The 15,777-nt window shown below is 38.0% G+C and overlaps 1 protein-coding gene across 1 annotated transcript in view; it reads left to right on the top strand.

Annotated features, from left to right (window-relative positions):
* LOC139716656 (uncharacterized) overlaps nucleotides 1-15,777 on the top strand; it is a 33,690-nt gene that overhangs the window by 1,884 nt on the left and 16,029 nt on the right. The window contains exons 2-6 of the mRNA XM_071628184.1: nucleotides 4,193-5,471; nucleotides 7,270-7,514; nucleotides 8,321-8,695; nucleotides 12,343-12,466; nucleotides 13,772-13,949. Of these exons, the coding sequence (XP_071484285.1) occupies nucleotides 5,217-5,471; nucleotides 7,270-7,514; nucleotides 8,321-8,695; nucleotides 12,343-12,466; nucleotides 13,772-13,949 (1,177 nt within the window). The 5' untranslated portion in view covers nucleotides 4,193-5,216. The remainder of the gene's footprint in view (nucleotides 1-4,192; nucleotides 5,472-7,269; nucleotides 7,515-8,320; nucleotides 8,696-12,342; nucleotides 12,467-13,771; nucleotides 13,950-15,777) is intronic.

The following is a 15,777-nucleotide window of genomic DNA, read 5'->3' as shown; positions in this document are numbered from 1 at the left end:
TTATTTATTCATGTTTTCTTTAAAAGCAGGGTTGAGGGGGTTAATATCCTGAATAGCGAAAGATACAGGCAGAGGGTTTGGAAGCCAGACTAAAATTGGCTGTGCAGTTGGCCCAGTTTGCGTTTACACTTTTACACTTTCACAAAATACAGCTCAGATTTACACTTTTGCACATATTTTTGAACGGAATTTATTTTTGTTTTATATGCTTTATCATTAGGTGAAATTTCATTGCATTTGATATATAAACAAGCAGCATATACCCGATGTTATGTTAGTGTTAAAAATGAATCTTAAGATTGCTCAGAAAGATGGCGGCTTCAAGCATTAAACATCAAAGGCACGAATGCACCTGTGGAATTCTTTTGTCCATCCTTAGAAAACTGACAGCTGATTGAATAATTATAGTCAGTTGTAACTCCATCTCTCGAACCTCCTTGGTTTGTGTTAGGAATTTTAACTAACTGCAGAAGAAAAATGGGGAGTGGAAATGGACACTTCTCATTTCCCTATGCTGTTAAGTTGCATGTTTTACTATTACTTTTTATGAAATGCCTAAGTTTACAAGTTTATATTTCATTGAGCAAGATGCATAATCCACTGTGAAAGTTTCACAACTTATCCCAACTTACTCTTTCATACTGATACTATGTTCATTCTACAATTTCCTCTGTATATGTGCATTCATTGTAAAAAAAAGAAAAAATATATATATATATAAATATATATATATATAATATATATATATATATATATATTATATATATATATATATTGGTTGTCCTTGTTTTAAGCTGAAATGTTTGTTCTCTCTGTGATTATCCCTGTGTAAATCAGTGTTTATGAACAGCATAGGGCTTGTTCTGTCACCAGTGAAACTAGGAAAAAAAAAAACACTTGGCTATGTGCATGCATAATTTCTGGAAAAAAAAAATGGACATTGCCATCATTTCTGAATGATGAGGCCCAACCATCTATTGATAAATCTTGCACAGCACAAGATATGTGTGGTTAGTAGCAAGACTTTTTCCTCCAGACAATTGCCAATAAGGACAGTTTCCCCTCCAACAATGACTTTATCTTCCTGGCTCAGTTATCCTGTAGACAATTCTCACCCAGGTTTACCCCTCTGGACAAGTTGCTGATTATTACAGGCAAGGATAAACTATCTAGAATAGGTATCCAGATGTCATCTTGGTGTCCATTCTGATGGTGGTAATTATCCAGAAATTGATCGTCCAGTGACAAATTCCTGACAAAGCAGTCTAAGTCTTGCTGTGAAATAATTGGCATAAGTCTATATTTCTCTATAACAAAAGTCCACTCAAACCCAACATTCGTTCAATTTTTTTGTAATGTATATAGCAAAGAGCGTAACAAAATATTTATCTCCTTTGTAAATACAATGTGAATATTGTAAGTACACTTGTAATTTTGGTTTGTACATAAGAAATCTTCCATCCTTTTCTGCTAAGTAACCTGTTGTTTTATCCAGGTTAATTCATAATTCACCAGAGATCATGGTGGTCAGGTATTGTTTTGCCACCCAGTTTTTCTTTCATTGAAGATTATAAACACTTCAAATTTTTACAAGATAATTGTTTAGTCTTTTCTTGGTTTACAGCATTCTTTATTATGTGAGATTGATAAGTTCTTGTGATCAAGCTAGTAGAATGAAGACAGGCACAACATGATTCTACTAAAGTGTCATAAAAATGTAATGATCACAAACTGAAAGTTCAGTTTGAGATATGTATGTATGCATGCATACAATGTATGTGCGCTGAATTGAACTCTGACTATTGGTCTAGGAAAACAATAAATTAATGAAAAATGAGGATTTTTGCCACCCCCTCCCCCATAAGCCTTTATACTATACATTTTTGCATTGTGTCAAAAGCTAGATTATTATACTTATTATTGACCAGTATCATATGTAACATGGAAAAATACTAGTTCAAAGGTCTTGTGAAATTATTCTTTGATAGAACTGGCACACAAGTGCACAAATTAAATTTCACAATTTTCTATCCATGGTTAATATGCTTTGTAATATTGGTAAAGATGTATATGAAGCTGAAGAAAACTGCAGGTGAATATATTTGAACTTAATTTGACATTCAGTTGTGCCACCTGCTCCCAAACGCATCAGTTGGGTAAATTCAAATGTATGCCAAAGTGACCATGGTCACAAATACGATGTAGTTTTATGTACCAGTGATGACCGATAGGTTGCATTTATCTCGTTGCTCAGCTTTCACTCAAATAATTTGTGAAGCTGTATTCTCTCTTGGAGTGTCATCTCATATGCTCCTTTCTTTCAAGTATTTCCCTGATTTAAGTTAAAGATGGCTTAGCTATGTGTAATTGCTGTCTAGTGATTAATAAGGAAAGAAATTGTTGTTTTTTGTATTATTTACAACAAATTTGCAATTCAAAATTGTTCCTTTGTTTAACTTGTGCTGGTTGAAACTACTATGAAAATTTTACATTTTAGTGCAGATGATACGTAGGTATATAGAATACATCTTTTTGTTGGTGAATTCTAAGTGTTTTTTTTGCAGAGTAAAACGCATCGAAAATGAAACTGGGACATGAGACAATATGACACTAATGCACACAAACTCACAAAATGTGTATTTTCTGAGAACTGTCAGATGCAGTTTTAGTTTTGCTTGCATTGAGCTTGACCAAATAATCTTGTGAACAGCACAGTCTGTGCATCAAGTGGTATCATGGCGGTCCTGAGAAGTATTTTATGAATAACAAGACTTTACGTAATATATAAAGCAGAATGTCAGGTACCAGTGTACAGCTGATTTGATGTTTTGCACAGCTGACATCACACTGGTTGCTTTGAATAGAAGTTTGATTCAGGAAAATGAATGAAATGTTAGCTGTGAGGAAATTTTCATGTAAGTGAAAAAAGAAAAAGGGAAAAAATTATGTGTTTCTTAACTATGATTAAAGACTTCTTGCATTGCATTATCTAGTTTTTGATAGTTAAGTACTGGTACTCACACTTTAAATCAGAGAAATGTTGCTCTTGGTGGTATAAACAGACATTCAGGTAACCTTGTAATGGTATTATTCATGTAGAGTAAGTTATGCCCAATGCTGTGCTGTAACATTCTCTTGTGTCATAAAGACAATCACACATCATTGTTATCATTCAGATGAAGCCTACAAAGTTTTGTGTAAGCTGAACATACTTTCTTTGACAAACAGGGAAAAACAAGTGCACACTGTTTTTGCCAGAATCATGTCCAAGGTATTACATGAATCCTGAATGTATGATGATACAAGTTTGGCAGTGCTTCTGAAATTCAGGATGAAGTTAATCTCAACCTTTCACAAAAATTATTGTGCCCTTTGACTGAATGTGCTTTGTACACTAGTTGTTCTTCTCATTTTTTTATACCTTCACCCCAAGAGGTGCTGGAGGCGGCATTATTCTCTTTCTGGGCTGTGCAAGGAGATGTTAATTGTGTAGGGTGAGATATTTTGTCACCAAGGTGTTTTTTTTTATTCACTGTGATGCCAGTGCCAAGTAACTAATGTGCTACTGCAAATGTGTATGATAAAGTCTCTGTTGTTGGATGTTATTCAATAAAAACAAGTCAAAAGGCAGGAAAGAAACGAGAATTTTCACCACTATATTTGCACCTAACTGTTTTTGCATGGTATTTGGATTAACACAAAATCCTGTGCTGAGCAGTCTTCATAATTCATTTTCTTGACATGCTCCTTGTCTTTTTTCTCTTCACTCTTTTTAAGTGGTCAGTGTCATTGCATGAAATGGTGCTTTTTAGTTGTGTCACGAGTGTTCTTCAGTTCAAAAGACTCAAACTAATATTAATATATGTTATTTTCAGTGGAAGTTGCAAATCAATGATTCATGTATGATGGGGTACAATACATGATCAGATCCGTCATTGGAGCATGCATGTGCAAATAATGATTTGAACATCATGCTGTTACTTTTATGTGTTTACTTTTATGAGTACACAGAAAGTGACTTGTCACTCAGTTTTTCATATAGATCACAGTATTAAAGCTCAGTCATATTGTTTTACAGTAAATATATTATACACACTGATAATGAGAGGAAATATGAAACATGGAAGAGAGTGAGACATGCACATTCAGAACAAGTTCACGACATGTTGTTTTACATGTCATTTTATTTCAGACTTGACGCATGGATCTGACAAGGCCAAGTGAATGCCTCCTGCATGTATGAAGATGGCTCTTTTCCCTCCTTTGTAGGCAGTGCATGATGGAGTATGAACATACAGTGTGCATGCAATTGTAAGCTCACGCCTTGACAGAGTGCAAACCGACGTGAGAATTGAGTGCCAGAAATGTGACATCATTGTGGGCATGTTGTGCTGAAAAGTAATGGACAGCTGTGGGCCTGCAGTGTTTCTGATGATATGTAGGCTGTTGTGAGATTAAAAAACAACAACAAAGCTCCATTGACACACCTTCATTGTATAAACATGATAAGAACAATGTGATATGACAGAGAGCCTTCTTCAGTGTGTATGTTGGAGCCTGGATCATAGATATTACCGTGTATCTGTAGGGGTGCATGCAACATAAAAACATTGCTGAACTTTTGTCTGAGATTGTCTTTCAAAGGAGCAGCTGCATTCAGCTTCTTGTCTCTACAGAATTTGTGCGTGTGCCTCGATGGTTGGATTTTTCACACTTGGAAGGAGACAGACTATTGCATGAAGTCTCAATTTTTGTTTTTTTTTTTTGCTTGTTCTTAGACTGGTAATCTTTTCATAAGTCAATTGTCAATGAGAGAGATATTCTTAGCTTGGCATTGTGGGTTAGCTTGGGCATTCTGCACATTCAAGATAATGTGAGTTCTTCCCATGGCAGTTTGGGACCCCACAACATTACCTCTGAAAGGCAGACATTATGTCCATTGAACCAACTGAGAGAGGAAATCTGCAAGATGGAAGAACACCTGCAGAATGTCACACAAATTTGATGAGTATTCATAGCTATAATGCTGGATCATAGTGGTGATGACATCAACAAAAACAACAATCATGCCACCCAGCATTGCCCACAAAGAGTATTAGATGCTACAATACACGTAGGACTGAAGATTAACGTGTAGTGAAGGGGTATTCCCTTTCATGTGACTGTATTGACAATCATAGCAGCAATAAGAGGGAGCATCTCAATTCAAAGTGACAATGGCACTGAATGCCAGTGATGCCATGAGCCGCTATAGGCCTTTTAACCATGTGTGGCTAGACTCTGCTGTGCAGGAGACTCTCATGCCTGGGTCACCATGGCACCAGGTGTATGACAAGCTAAGCCAGGCCCTGGCCAAGAGGATCCAGCCAGAGCTGTCGGATCCACTCATGAGAGCAGCCATCTTTGGTTTCTTGGGAGTAGGGTTCCTGCAGAAATATCTCAGCAAGTGGTCATGGGCTGTTCCTGCAAAGGTAATAGGTTTGGATTGTTTCCCTAAGTTCTGGTATCATTCAGTCTAGGGGTGTAACCTTTTAGTGTACATAGAGTGGATAGTCTGAAGCCTGCTGCACACTATACGATCAGACTGGTTGTACGACCTGAAGTGTGACATCACCAGCCTGGCTAGTTTCTAGTCGTGTGACTGGGTCAGGGTCTTAGTGCCAGTCTTAGAGATTTGACATGTCAAATTTTCATGACCGGTCGTGGGCTTTCAGCCAATCACGAAACAGTATAATGTAAGCGCTCGCTGTGCAAACTGCGTATGTTTCTGTACATACTTTTCGGTATGATGTACTGAAGCCAGAATGGTCGTAAGCCTAGCTGTGTACCTGGTAGTCGGGTCGTATATTTTGCAGTGTCGAGTCATACGAATGGTCGTATGACCTGGTTTGCCTCTCTAGTCGTAAGACCGATCTGATCATGTAGTGTGCGGCAGGCTTTAGACGTGTCATATCCTATTTTCAGCTTGAAATATGGTTGATTTGGTAACATTTAAAATTCATTTCATGAGCTGTATCATTTACATCAGAAAGTTATTGTTACCACCTGAAAGTACAATGCAGTTTTGCAAGATCAAAATAAGTGATTGTGAGCACATGCATGATATGAAGCATTATCCATTATGAAGTGAAGAAATCAACAATTCCTAAAACTTTTGCAATTTAGAGTGATTAGCAATCAATGTAAAAGTGGTAGTTCACCAGATTTACCTTCATGGATCTGCCAGACGAAGCAAGACAAAAGACAAGAAACAAAGGTACGGTACCAGAACTTCAAAGAAATAAGAAGAGCGGATATGAACACAGATAAGCTCATTCAATAGAACTATTTTGGAAGAAAAAGAGTCATTTAAGATGTAACAATGAGTTTAAGTTGAGCACTTTATATCTAGGGATGTTGGTCGGGGATGGGGGGGGGGGGGGGGGGCAAACATATTTTGCCCACAATTATACACATGTAAGACAGGTACTGTTGATAGACTGCCAGAACATAAATGGCAAATTGTAAGCAAGCATTGTTTTTTAACTATCAATACTTAACAAAGCCGTCATAATTTTCCAAATATTCCATAAGAAGAGTGCACCAGATCATGTTATTTCAATCCACCATATCCCCCCCCCCCCCTTCACACATGGAACAAGGGGTTACAGATAACACAATTTTCCAGTCATTGACATGCATTTATTTACCTTAAATGCCTATTTTCCCTACATTTTGATTAACATTTTTCTAAATATTTCCTGAAAAGTGTGCACCAGATTGTTAAATTCTAATTCTGAAAATGCAAAAGCTCCCTCTTGTGCAATGGATCGGTGAATTTCAATTATGAAAATGCAAAATCTCCTTCATGTTGGAGGGGGATACCCTCTCCCACACCACTCCCAACCCTTAAAACAGATTGGTGCCCCTGACCATACAAGTGTATATGTGTACTCACTACTGGCATACATGTGTCATACATGAAATAAAGTTGATCTACAGATATGTATACACATGTATTCTAAAGAGAATGTGTAATTTCTTGTACCTGCAAATATGTATTGTGTTAAATTGTTTATTCAAACATTCAGCTCAGTCCTACAAATTTTGAAATGTGTAAAAATTTAGTGTAAACGAAGATGGGAATGTTTGATTTTGCAATTATAATGCAAATAAAAAAAAACTTTTATAGACGTGAGAAATGACATGCTTTGGATTAGCAGCTCCAAAAATAAATTGCTACCCATGCCAGTCACACTCACATACATTGAACATGAACTGAGTTCACAGGATCTTGTGGAATGTAGTGATGATGAACGTCAGCAGATCCTCCAGTCCACCCAGCTGCTTCTCAAAGAGAAGATGGACTTGGCAGCAGCAGACTGTGGATACCTGGTTCCTAAGAAGAGTGCATCGGCCACTGAGTCATCTATCACACCACCCACAGACCAGCCTCCTGTAGCCAGACCTGTACCAGGCGAGGTCTTGGATACCATGTCCAGGATGGAAGCCGTATTCAGCACAGGCATGCATAGGTATGAACCCAAAGGCTTTGCCAGAAAAAAAAGAGAATAAGAAGAGGAAAACTGCACATACTTTCACCATAATATGCAATATACAAATACCCTCAGAGTGTGCAAAGCTTTATTGAACACTTCCAGATGGCATGTGGCATTCTTCTCATACTGGTTGCCATATTTAGATCATACCACCCTTCACTGGGGGAAAAAGAAACTTTGCGCTATTCTATCTGCATTGCTTGAGTTTAACAAATGATTTGTATTTCAGTAATATGATATGCACAAATGTTAGTGCTTGTTTGCCATTAGTTTCATTGCAGTGAACATTGAGCATTTGCACAGGCAAACATCTCTTATGATTGAGATGTGAGTTTTCTTGTCTCCCTCTAAAAATGATTGTGGAGGGAAACAAAATTGAAGAAAACACACACCTCAACCTTCACCCCTCTACTTAATAATCTCTTGCTTTCATCTTTTGTGATATCAAACAGTGTTCTCCATGTAGAGTACATCATTTAATGCACGTGTACTTATGCATTCAGAGAATGCTTTGCATGTCCTCTCAGTGGTGTTGTTTCTGTAATTTGCTCAAAGAAAGGAACACATTATACAGTACCGGTAATTAGAATTCTGATGTTTCAGAACATACTGGTATAAAGTCAAGCCCTAATCTTCCTGTTAGTTGTAAGTTCAAACCATGAGACTGAATTTTCATCTGCATTGAAAACATCATAACAATATGCTGTTTCTACTGGGAATAAACTTCCATATTGTGTTTTCCTCCCTTGTGATTATGGAATTACAATAATGACGACAAAAAGATATCTGGTGCAAGAAGAAATGACAATGCCAACATCAAGTGAGGGGGAAGAACCCATACTGGCAACTCAACTCACACAACTCCAGAGGGTTAGCACCGTCAATCATCCTGCTGACACCCCAAAGGACACTCCACTGGCAGACTTCTCACGGTCTGCCTCCAAAGTGGGCACTCGGGAACACCCTGTCCCAAACTGCTGGGGTCAGACCAGTGACCTCCTGGGCAAGTCACTGTGTGCTGTGCTGCGGCGTGACCCCACCCGGCTGGAAGAGGTGTGCCGGAAGCTGTCAGGAAGACCCCTCCCTGGCAGTCTCAGGTACAAGGTGTGGAATGAGGTGATGCTGAGGAACTACAAGGAAGCTTACAAGGGACAAAAGTTAGTATATATCTCACAGTGCCTCTGTGCAGGTTTTCTTCACAGTGTCTAATTTCAGAATGATGTCAGATAATGAAGTAGTAGAAAAGTAAGGTTGTTGTCAATGTGAATCATCCAATATTTCCTTTTATATCCCTCACAAGTTGCTTCTCGTCCTCTGATTGGTCGAGAGCACTGTAAACAACAAAACATAATTCTACTATACAAATACGCGTATGACTATTCTCCCTAGGGAAAATGGTAAAAACTATACCGCGCTGGTGATTTTCGCGCCTTTTTTGCTTCGCGTCGCGACGCGAAATATTTAACGTGTAAATGAATGGGTATCGCAGCACCTTCGCTTCGCGAGAGATTTCATGTACAAATGAATGGGTATCGCGGCGCCTTCACTTCGCGAGAACCACAAGGCACGCATACACTCAGTACCTGTATCGTTAGAGAGAGAGATCAGAGAGACTCTTATAAAGCCTTCATTCTACCTAAAAAGGTGATCATGGCATTGTATTACGTTAAACAACAGAGTAGGCGATATCGTAGATCTATAATTAGACAACAACAATAAGCAAGCTAGGGCTCTTCGACGTACCGTAGGCCTAGATTTATTCTAATATCTAACGTTGGTTAGGCCTCATTTGGCCCTGGTTTTGAAGATGCATGTCGTGACTCGTTAGAGATATATGCCCATAGAAGATCGTTCAAAGGATTTGGTGCAATGTATGAGAAAGTATGATCCCCTAACTACGGTATGCTAGATTTAAGGTAGTGTCTATGCCTATATCCCATTGTAGGACTGTCTAATTTTGGGGAGTTCATGCTTCGCCGTTTGAAAGTTGGTCTCGCAGTTCACTAACTCGAGCGACCCACCAAAAGATGTTGACAAACTGCAGTAGATAGTAGGCCTGCTTAAGCCATTATTTCTAACGTTAGCGCAAGTTAGATCTAGTTAAGCCTATAAACGTTAGTTCTACCTGTTTAACAGTAGACCCTTATAGTTCCCGTAATCTCATCCTAATAATTATTTTTTAGAGTGTCTAACGAGTTAGAGTCTAATGTTAACTGTTTACGTTAGAACACGAATCACACGAATTTACAGTGGCACTCGATGCTTTAACTGCTAGAATTTTCCAGTGCCTAATCTAACCTTAGACTCGCTGTTACTGAATGCTACCCAAATTTACAATGTATACTTGCATTTTTAACAGGAAATGATAGTCCATATTCATGTACAGACAGCTAGAAAGACGACAGAAAACACAATCAAATGCAGCTCACAGTCACATCGTTGATCAGCTCGAGCACGCACATCACTACACCAACGTACTTGTTGACAGATCGGATACTAGTAGGCGTATTGCATGTATGAAGCGCGTAGTGAGTTTGCAGTTTGCGCATGTTTACCAGTACTAGTACGTTGTACAGCAATGCACCGAGTACACTTTAGCGGCTGAGCGCGCAGTTGTCTCTTCATAGTACGCATACGCGCTGCCCTCCTGCTGAACTGCTTTCCCGAGCGTGAATGACTTGTCAATCTTCTTGAATAGAGTAAAGCAAGATTCCCTAAAAAAAGGGGGTATAATTACAGAATACCAGCAGTCGAATACTCTTAAATTCATTGGGAGGGATATAAAACAAATATACCAGGCCATTTTTTCGAGGCACCGGTTGAAACTATGTGCCTTCGGTGACTTCAGTAGCACTATTTTCTTCCGGGCACCTCATGCGCATAGTTTCAACCAGAGCCTCTCAGGCCTGGTATATTTGTATAATAAACCCAGAGGGTGATTGACCCATTGTGTGTCATGCACTGTAACTCCAGATGTGAGTGTTGTGCAAAAGCACAATCAGTTTGCAACATTTTTTTTTTCTTTTTATCTCCGACCCATTCACCCAATTCCAGAGACTCCAACTCTCCTGTTTTTGACAGGAGATCTCCCGCCGAAAGCCCATTTTTGCAAAATCTCCCATTCTCCCGCTTGAGATTTAATTTCTCCTGCCCTGGCTCTGTGTCTCCCGCTTGAAATGATTTCTTACTTTAATAATATCATTGTACGTTGAAAAATAAGCCTTAGATAGCACAAGAGAGCATCTAGAACCCTAGAGCTTCCAGGGCCCTTAAGTGGGCCCTGGACCCCGGCCGCAAGGAACTTCGCGCTTTGCGCTCGTGATGTGCGCTTTGTGCACATCAAATTGGAGTCTCCCGTTTGCTAGGGGTTTCAGGCAGGAGAATCTCCCGATCAGAAGGTGCTTGGGGTTGGAGTCTCTGCAATTCTGTTTTAAGAAGAGTTGAAATTCATAATTTCTACCTATTGGAGAAACATACTTTGTAGATGTTTAGCAATTTCTATTGTTTATCAACATCTTACTTAAGCATGTATTAAAACATCTTTCCCTTTCTTTTTTTCCTTTCTTTTTCTTCTTGTATAAGCATGAAATATTACCACTGCATGTTGTCCCAATAACTTTCAGCAATGTAACCCCCAAGGATGTGATCATCAACAAATTTCAGAAGTTTGAAACATATTTGGCTGCAGAATTTTGTTGGCATTATCATACATGCATGCAGTCTGTAGAATTCTCTGGTTGCTGTAACACTGATATTCATTTATACATATATCTTCAAAACCTAGTCTCTCTCCGCTCCTCCTCTTCTGCCAGATCCCTCCGTTCATCTTCCTCTCTCCAATTACTTCATGGCCCACGTACAAAAACCCGTTATGGTGACCGAGCCTTCTCTTCCATTGCTCCCACTCTTTGGAATAAACTCCCTCTTTATATTCAGAATGCCTCATCTGTCGAATCATTTAAAATTCTTCTCAAAACTCACCTGTTTAATCAGTTGTAATTTTTTTTTTCTTTTTTTCTGGAGGCGCACACAGTTATCAATTATTGTACCATTGTATCACATGTATTTTTCTTTTCTTTTCTTTTCTTTCTTCTTCTCTTGTTACTGTTAACGCTGATTTTGTTAATGTTATTGTGTTTTCTAGTCTATTTGTATGAGTAGCAAAAGTGCGCTTAGAAATGTCAGTATGAAGCGCCATATAAATGCAATTATTATTATTACTGTCATGATGCATTGTTACTTCAAATATTTAATCATAGTTTAATCGAATGATTTGATTGTATTATAAAGAGATGAAATGACACAAACTTGATATCAACTTAACAGCTGATTAGTCGAAGGATTTAGCATTACAATTTCTGTTTGTGAAAGATCATCATATTAACATATTTTCAGATTTATTGTTGATTCTCAAGTCTAGTATTCAATAGTGTACTAATGATTAGACAATAAATGTGGACTATATCATGTGAAGAAAGATTTAGAAGTCAGATGTGAAGTGGTCCTAAATTTTTGTTTTGTCTTTTGATATGCTGGTACTCAATTTTTCATTGTGTGTCTGTGGCATGTAATGTGACAACACCGGGCACGACTGTTACAGAGCATTTTACAAGCAAACAGAGAGGATATTGATTTGACTATGATATGTACTGACAACATTCAGTTTTGATAACATATTTCATTATCAATATCTGCATGATGATGAGTGTAATCTACATCAATAGATTCCAGACAACCTGTTAGTCTAAGTTGTGCTGACATTTGTGGGTTTTTTTTTTCTCCCTCTCTCTTTTTTTCTACATAGGAGTGCTGAGATGTTCCTCAGAAAGAATTTTGCCAAGTTGGTATTGAGAGGGAAGGCAGAGTTAAGACTGATGTCTACAACTACTTCACCTATAGATGGCCTTATAGAGACAGCTGTTCAAGAGGTTTGTGCTACAATAAATGATGAATACATTACTGGCATATGAACTTTAACACCCACGTAGAGATTAGATTTGTGAGTTTTGTTTTTGTTTGGTTTTTAATGCAGCAACTTCATCATTCCTCTACACAATGACAATATGTTTCCATTCGGCAGTGCATATCAACAAAGAAAGCACTCCAGTGTGCATGCCAATCAGTGAGCAAAGCACTGTAAGAGTTTAAGGGATGTGTTCACAATTTTACCTTTAAGCAACCAGAAAACAGAAGAGAACAGCAGTAGGCCTATCAGTTTTTGTAGAATCCTGGCAAACTAAGAAATATTACAATGCTACCTCTTCTTTCTCGTGTGTGTTTGTGTGTGTGTGTGTGTGTGTGTGTGTGTGTGTGTGTGTGTGTGTGTGTGTGTGTGTGTGTTTGTGCATGCACACATTGTTATGATGCGTCCATTTTCTTGTGTCCAAGCTATTTACACTGGACCGACTTGCTCAGTCACTGAAAATAGTATGTAACACAAAGTCCACACATATACTACTCGTATGTTCTAGGGGAAATCATTAATAAGCAATGTGGGGTTATTATTCTCACATGTAAAAGCTAATGAGTGAAACCAACTTAATATACTAAACCTGTTGAGGATGGACTGATTTTGCTACAACATCCATTTCCCATAGACACCTGCCCGAGTATACTTGGGACTTGTCAGAATGCAGCAACATTAGTAGAACACATCAGTGAAAGTTTGAGAGAAATCTGACAATCTGTTTAAAAGCTATGGTTGGTTTTTTTTTTAGATTCAATCCTGCCATCACTGGATGAGAAGACTACTACAGCTTGTGATGTCACATGTGTAGAATGATATAAAGAAAATGTAAGGAAAATTCAACATATTTTCACTTTTATTGCATTAGAAAAGAGCATTTGACTTGCCTAGCTCTTTCAGAAGGCAGGGAGAATGATATTACCCTGTATATATGTCAGTTACAAGTCGAGGGAATCTGTACTTTATTCACAAGAATAAATTTTGGGGAATTCTCTGTATATTTACCTTATCTTGTTCTAAGCATGTGACATCATACTCTGTAGTAGTCTTCTCATCCAGCAGTGACTGCACAGAAGCTTTACAAATTCATAACTTTTGAGTGGATTGTCCAATTTTCCTCAAACTTTCACTAATGTGTTCTGCTGATATATTGCTGCATTCACTCAATCCACATGTACATTAAGGCTAACTTCTCCTTTGACGTGGCAGGTGAGTGCACTTATGTTGCTAAGATAACTTCATACCTTGTTCAACATTTGATTGACAGAAATACAGCAGCACACCATGCTTGTTGAAGCACAGAGATCAGACGATCGTCAGGGAAGCCAGGGAGACCCTCAATGTCCTGTATGTGTTCAACAGATCCTACCAGCCTTTCTTCATCCATTGGCTCTACCCACTACAGCTGGCTCTTCAAGACAGGAACCCTGCTGGGGACAAAATTGGTGAGTTCAACTTTAACTGCCCTTATAGAGGTATAGGTAGGTTTTTGCACTTTTCCATGGAATGTAGAACATGTTTTGTTTTTAGGATTGTGGATTTATGATAAATTGAGTTGGAACAGCCATCTTGAACTGCATTCTCAAGCTTTCATTGTTTGATTTTCTCTCTCAGGTCAATTAAAGTGAGATGATTTAACTTGAAATGATCTATGCATATACATCTAGGCTTAAATCAGGTTAAAAACAGCATATACATGTCATGTCTTTCACACAAGGCTCGTACCAATGACAACAATCGGAATCACTGGTGTCATTTAAGATGTATGCCCTCAGAATGATTCCCCATGAACTTAAATGTTTTGATGTGTTGAACTAGATAGATAGAACCCTGGCTATTCAGAAAAGAAGTATGTGTCAACACATCAATGTTTGTTCAATCACATAGAGAATTCGAAGCTCAAGCTTCATGACCTTCTCTCAGACAAATAAAAGAAAGTATGGTTTGATAAAATTTGAACCTTTGTGCTCATAGTGGCACATAAAACAGTTTTTATACATTAGTAACGTATAAAAGCAAGACTCTTTTATTTCATGGTGTTTGTGTAATTTCAGGCTTCTGATTTATTTTTACTTTTGAATGTAAGTTTGTTTTAGTTCTCCTGATAATCACTTCCTAGTATTGTTATGTAGGCCCTACCCATTCTCCTGTCACTATGCATGATATGATTCCATAATTCTATGTCAATCCCTCCTCTCTCTAATCCTTCCTCAGTGTTAATTATTTCTCTCCCCATCTTTTGTCCTTCTCCTTAAAGGTAGGGAATCCCATTTGCACGCCTTAAATGAAGAGCTGTATAAATACAGTGGTATGTTGAAGAGAGTATCATTTTAGAAACTCCCATAAAGTATTGAAAGTGGAAGGTAACATTTAGTACATTTTTTTGACCGTTAGATTTTTAATTGAATTGTTTTCGGGGCTCACCGTAAATTCCTGTACATTACTAGGCTACCTTTGCAGACCCATGTACTGCATGTGTGTCCATCATCATGTATATTTTGTGAAGAAAGTTCATCAACACTTACAAACATTTCTATATACATTCTTGCCACACAACAAGAGCTGATGTAATAACATATATGTTATTACATCAGCTCTTGTACTTTTAGATTTGTGTTTATAGATCACAAATACAGAAGAATGCAACAAAAAGGCTTAAGTGTGGCTGACACACAGAACTACTGAGTAGTTGAGCTTTGTGCATTATTCAAATTTTAGATAACTGTTGACTTCCAAATTTCTAAGCAATGGCCTAAGCAAGTCCCCTGAGGTTCACATTTAATGTTTTGCTGCATTTTGGGAGGTCTGTAAAAGGTATCCCCTACCTTTAAGCTATTTTGGTTTCTTGTGCTCTTTCTTGCTTTCATGCTCTCCTTTTCCTGGTTCCCTACCTGCCATACTTCTTATTTTCTTATTTCTAATTCTATATACCTCAGTAAAATTTCAGAAATTTGACAGATTTATGATAACTTGTCGGAGACAGCAGTGCTGGAAATGTAGTGATTAAATTTGTAATCATAAAACATGAAATATAAACAAATTCTTAAAGTGGTGGGAAAATCTATCAAAGCAAAGGCAAGTTAAAAACTGCAACACAATGGTTGGATGAATTTGTGGAGCATGGTAACATTACAAAATAGATATTTGGTGGTATTTTCTTAGTTATATACTTGTTTCTCTTTACATGCATTTATTCAAATGACATTTTGTATGTCTGCTATTTCCACTGTACCTATCTTTCCCTACTCCCCCCCCCCCCCCCCATGCTATTCT

This window comes from Diadema antillarum, unplaced genomic scaffold, assembly GCF_040938485.1.
Source record: "Diadema antillarum isolate AM-2024a unplaced genomic scaffold, OU_Dant_1.0 scf00000068, whole genome shotgun sequence".
Taxonomy (NCBI): domain Eukaryota; kingdom Metazoa; phylum Echinodermata; class Echinoidea; order Diadematoida; family Diadematidae; genus Diadema; species Diadema antillarum.
The sequence above is the reverse complement of the archived record's forward strand: the minus strand, read 5'-3'. Positions and strand labels throughout refer to the sequence as shown.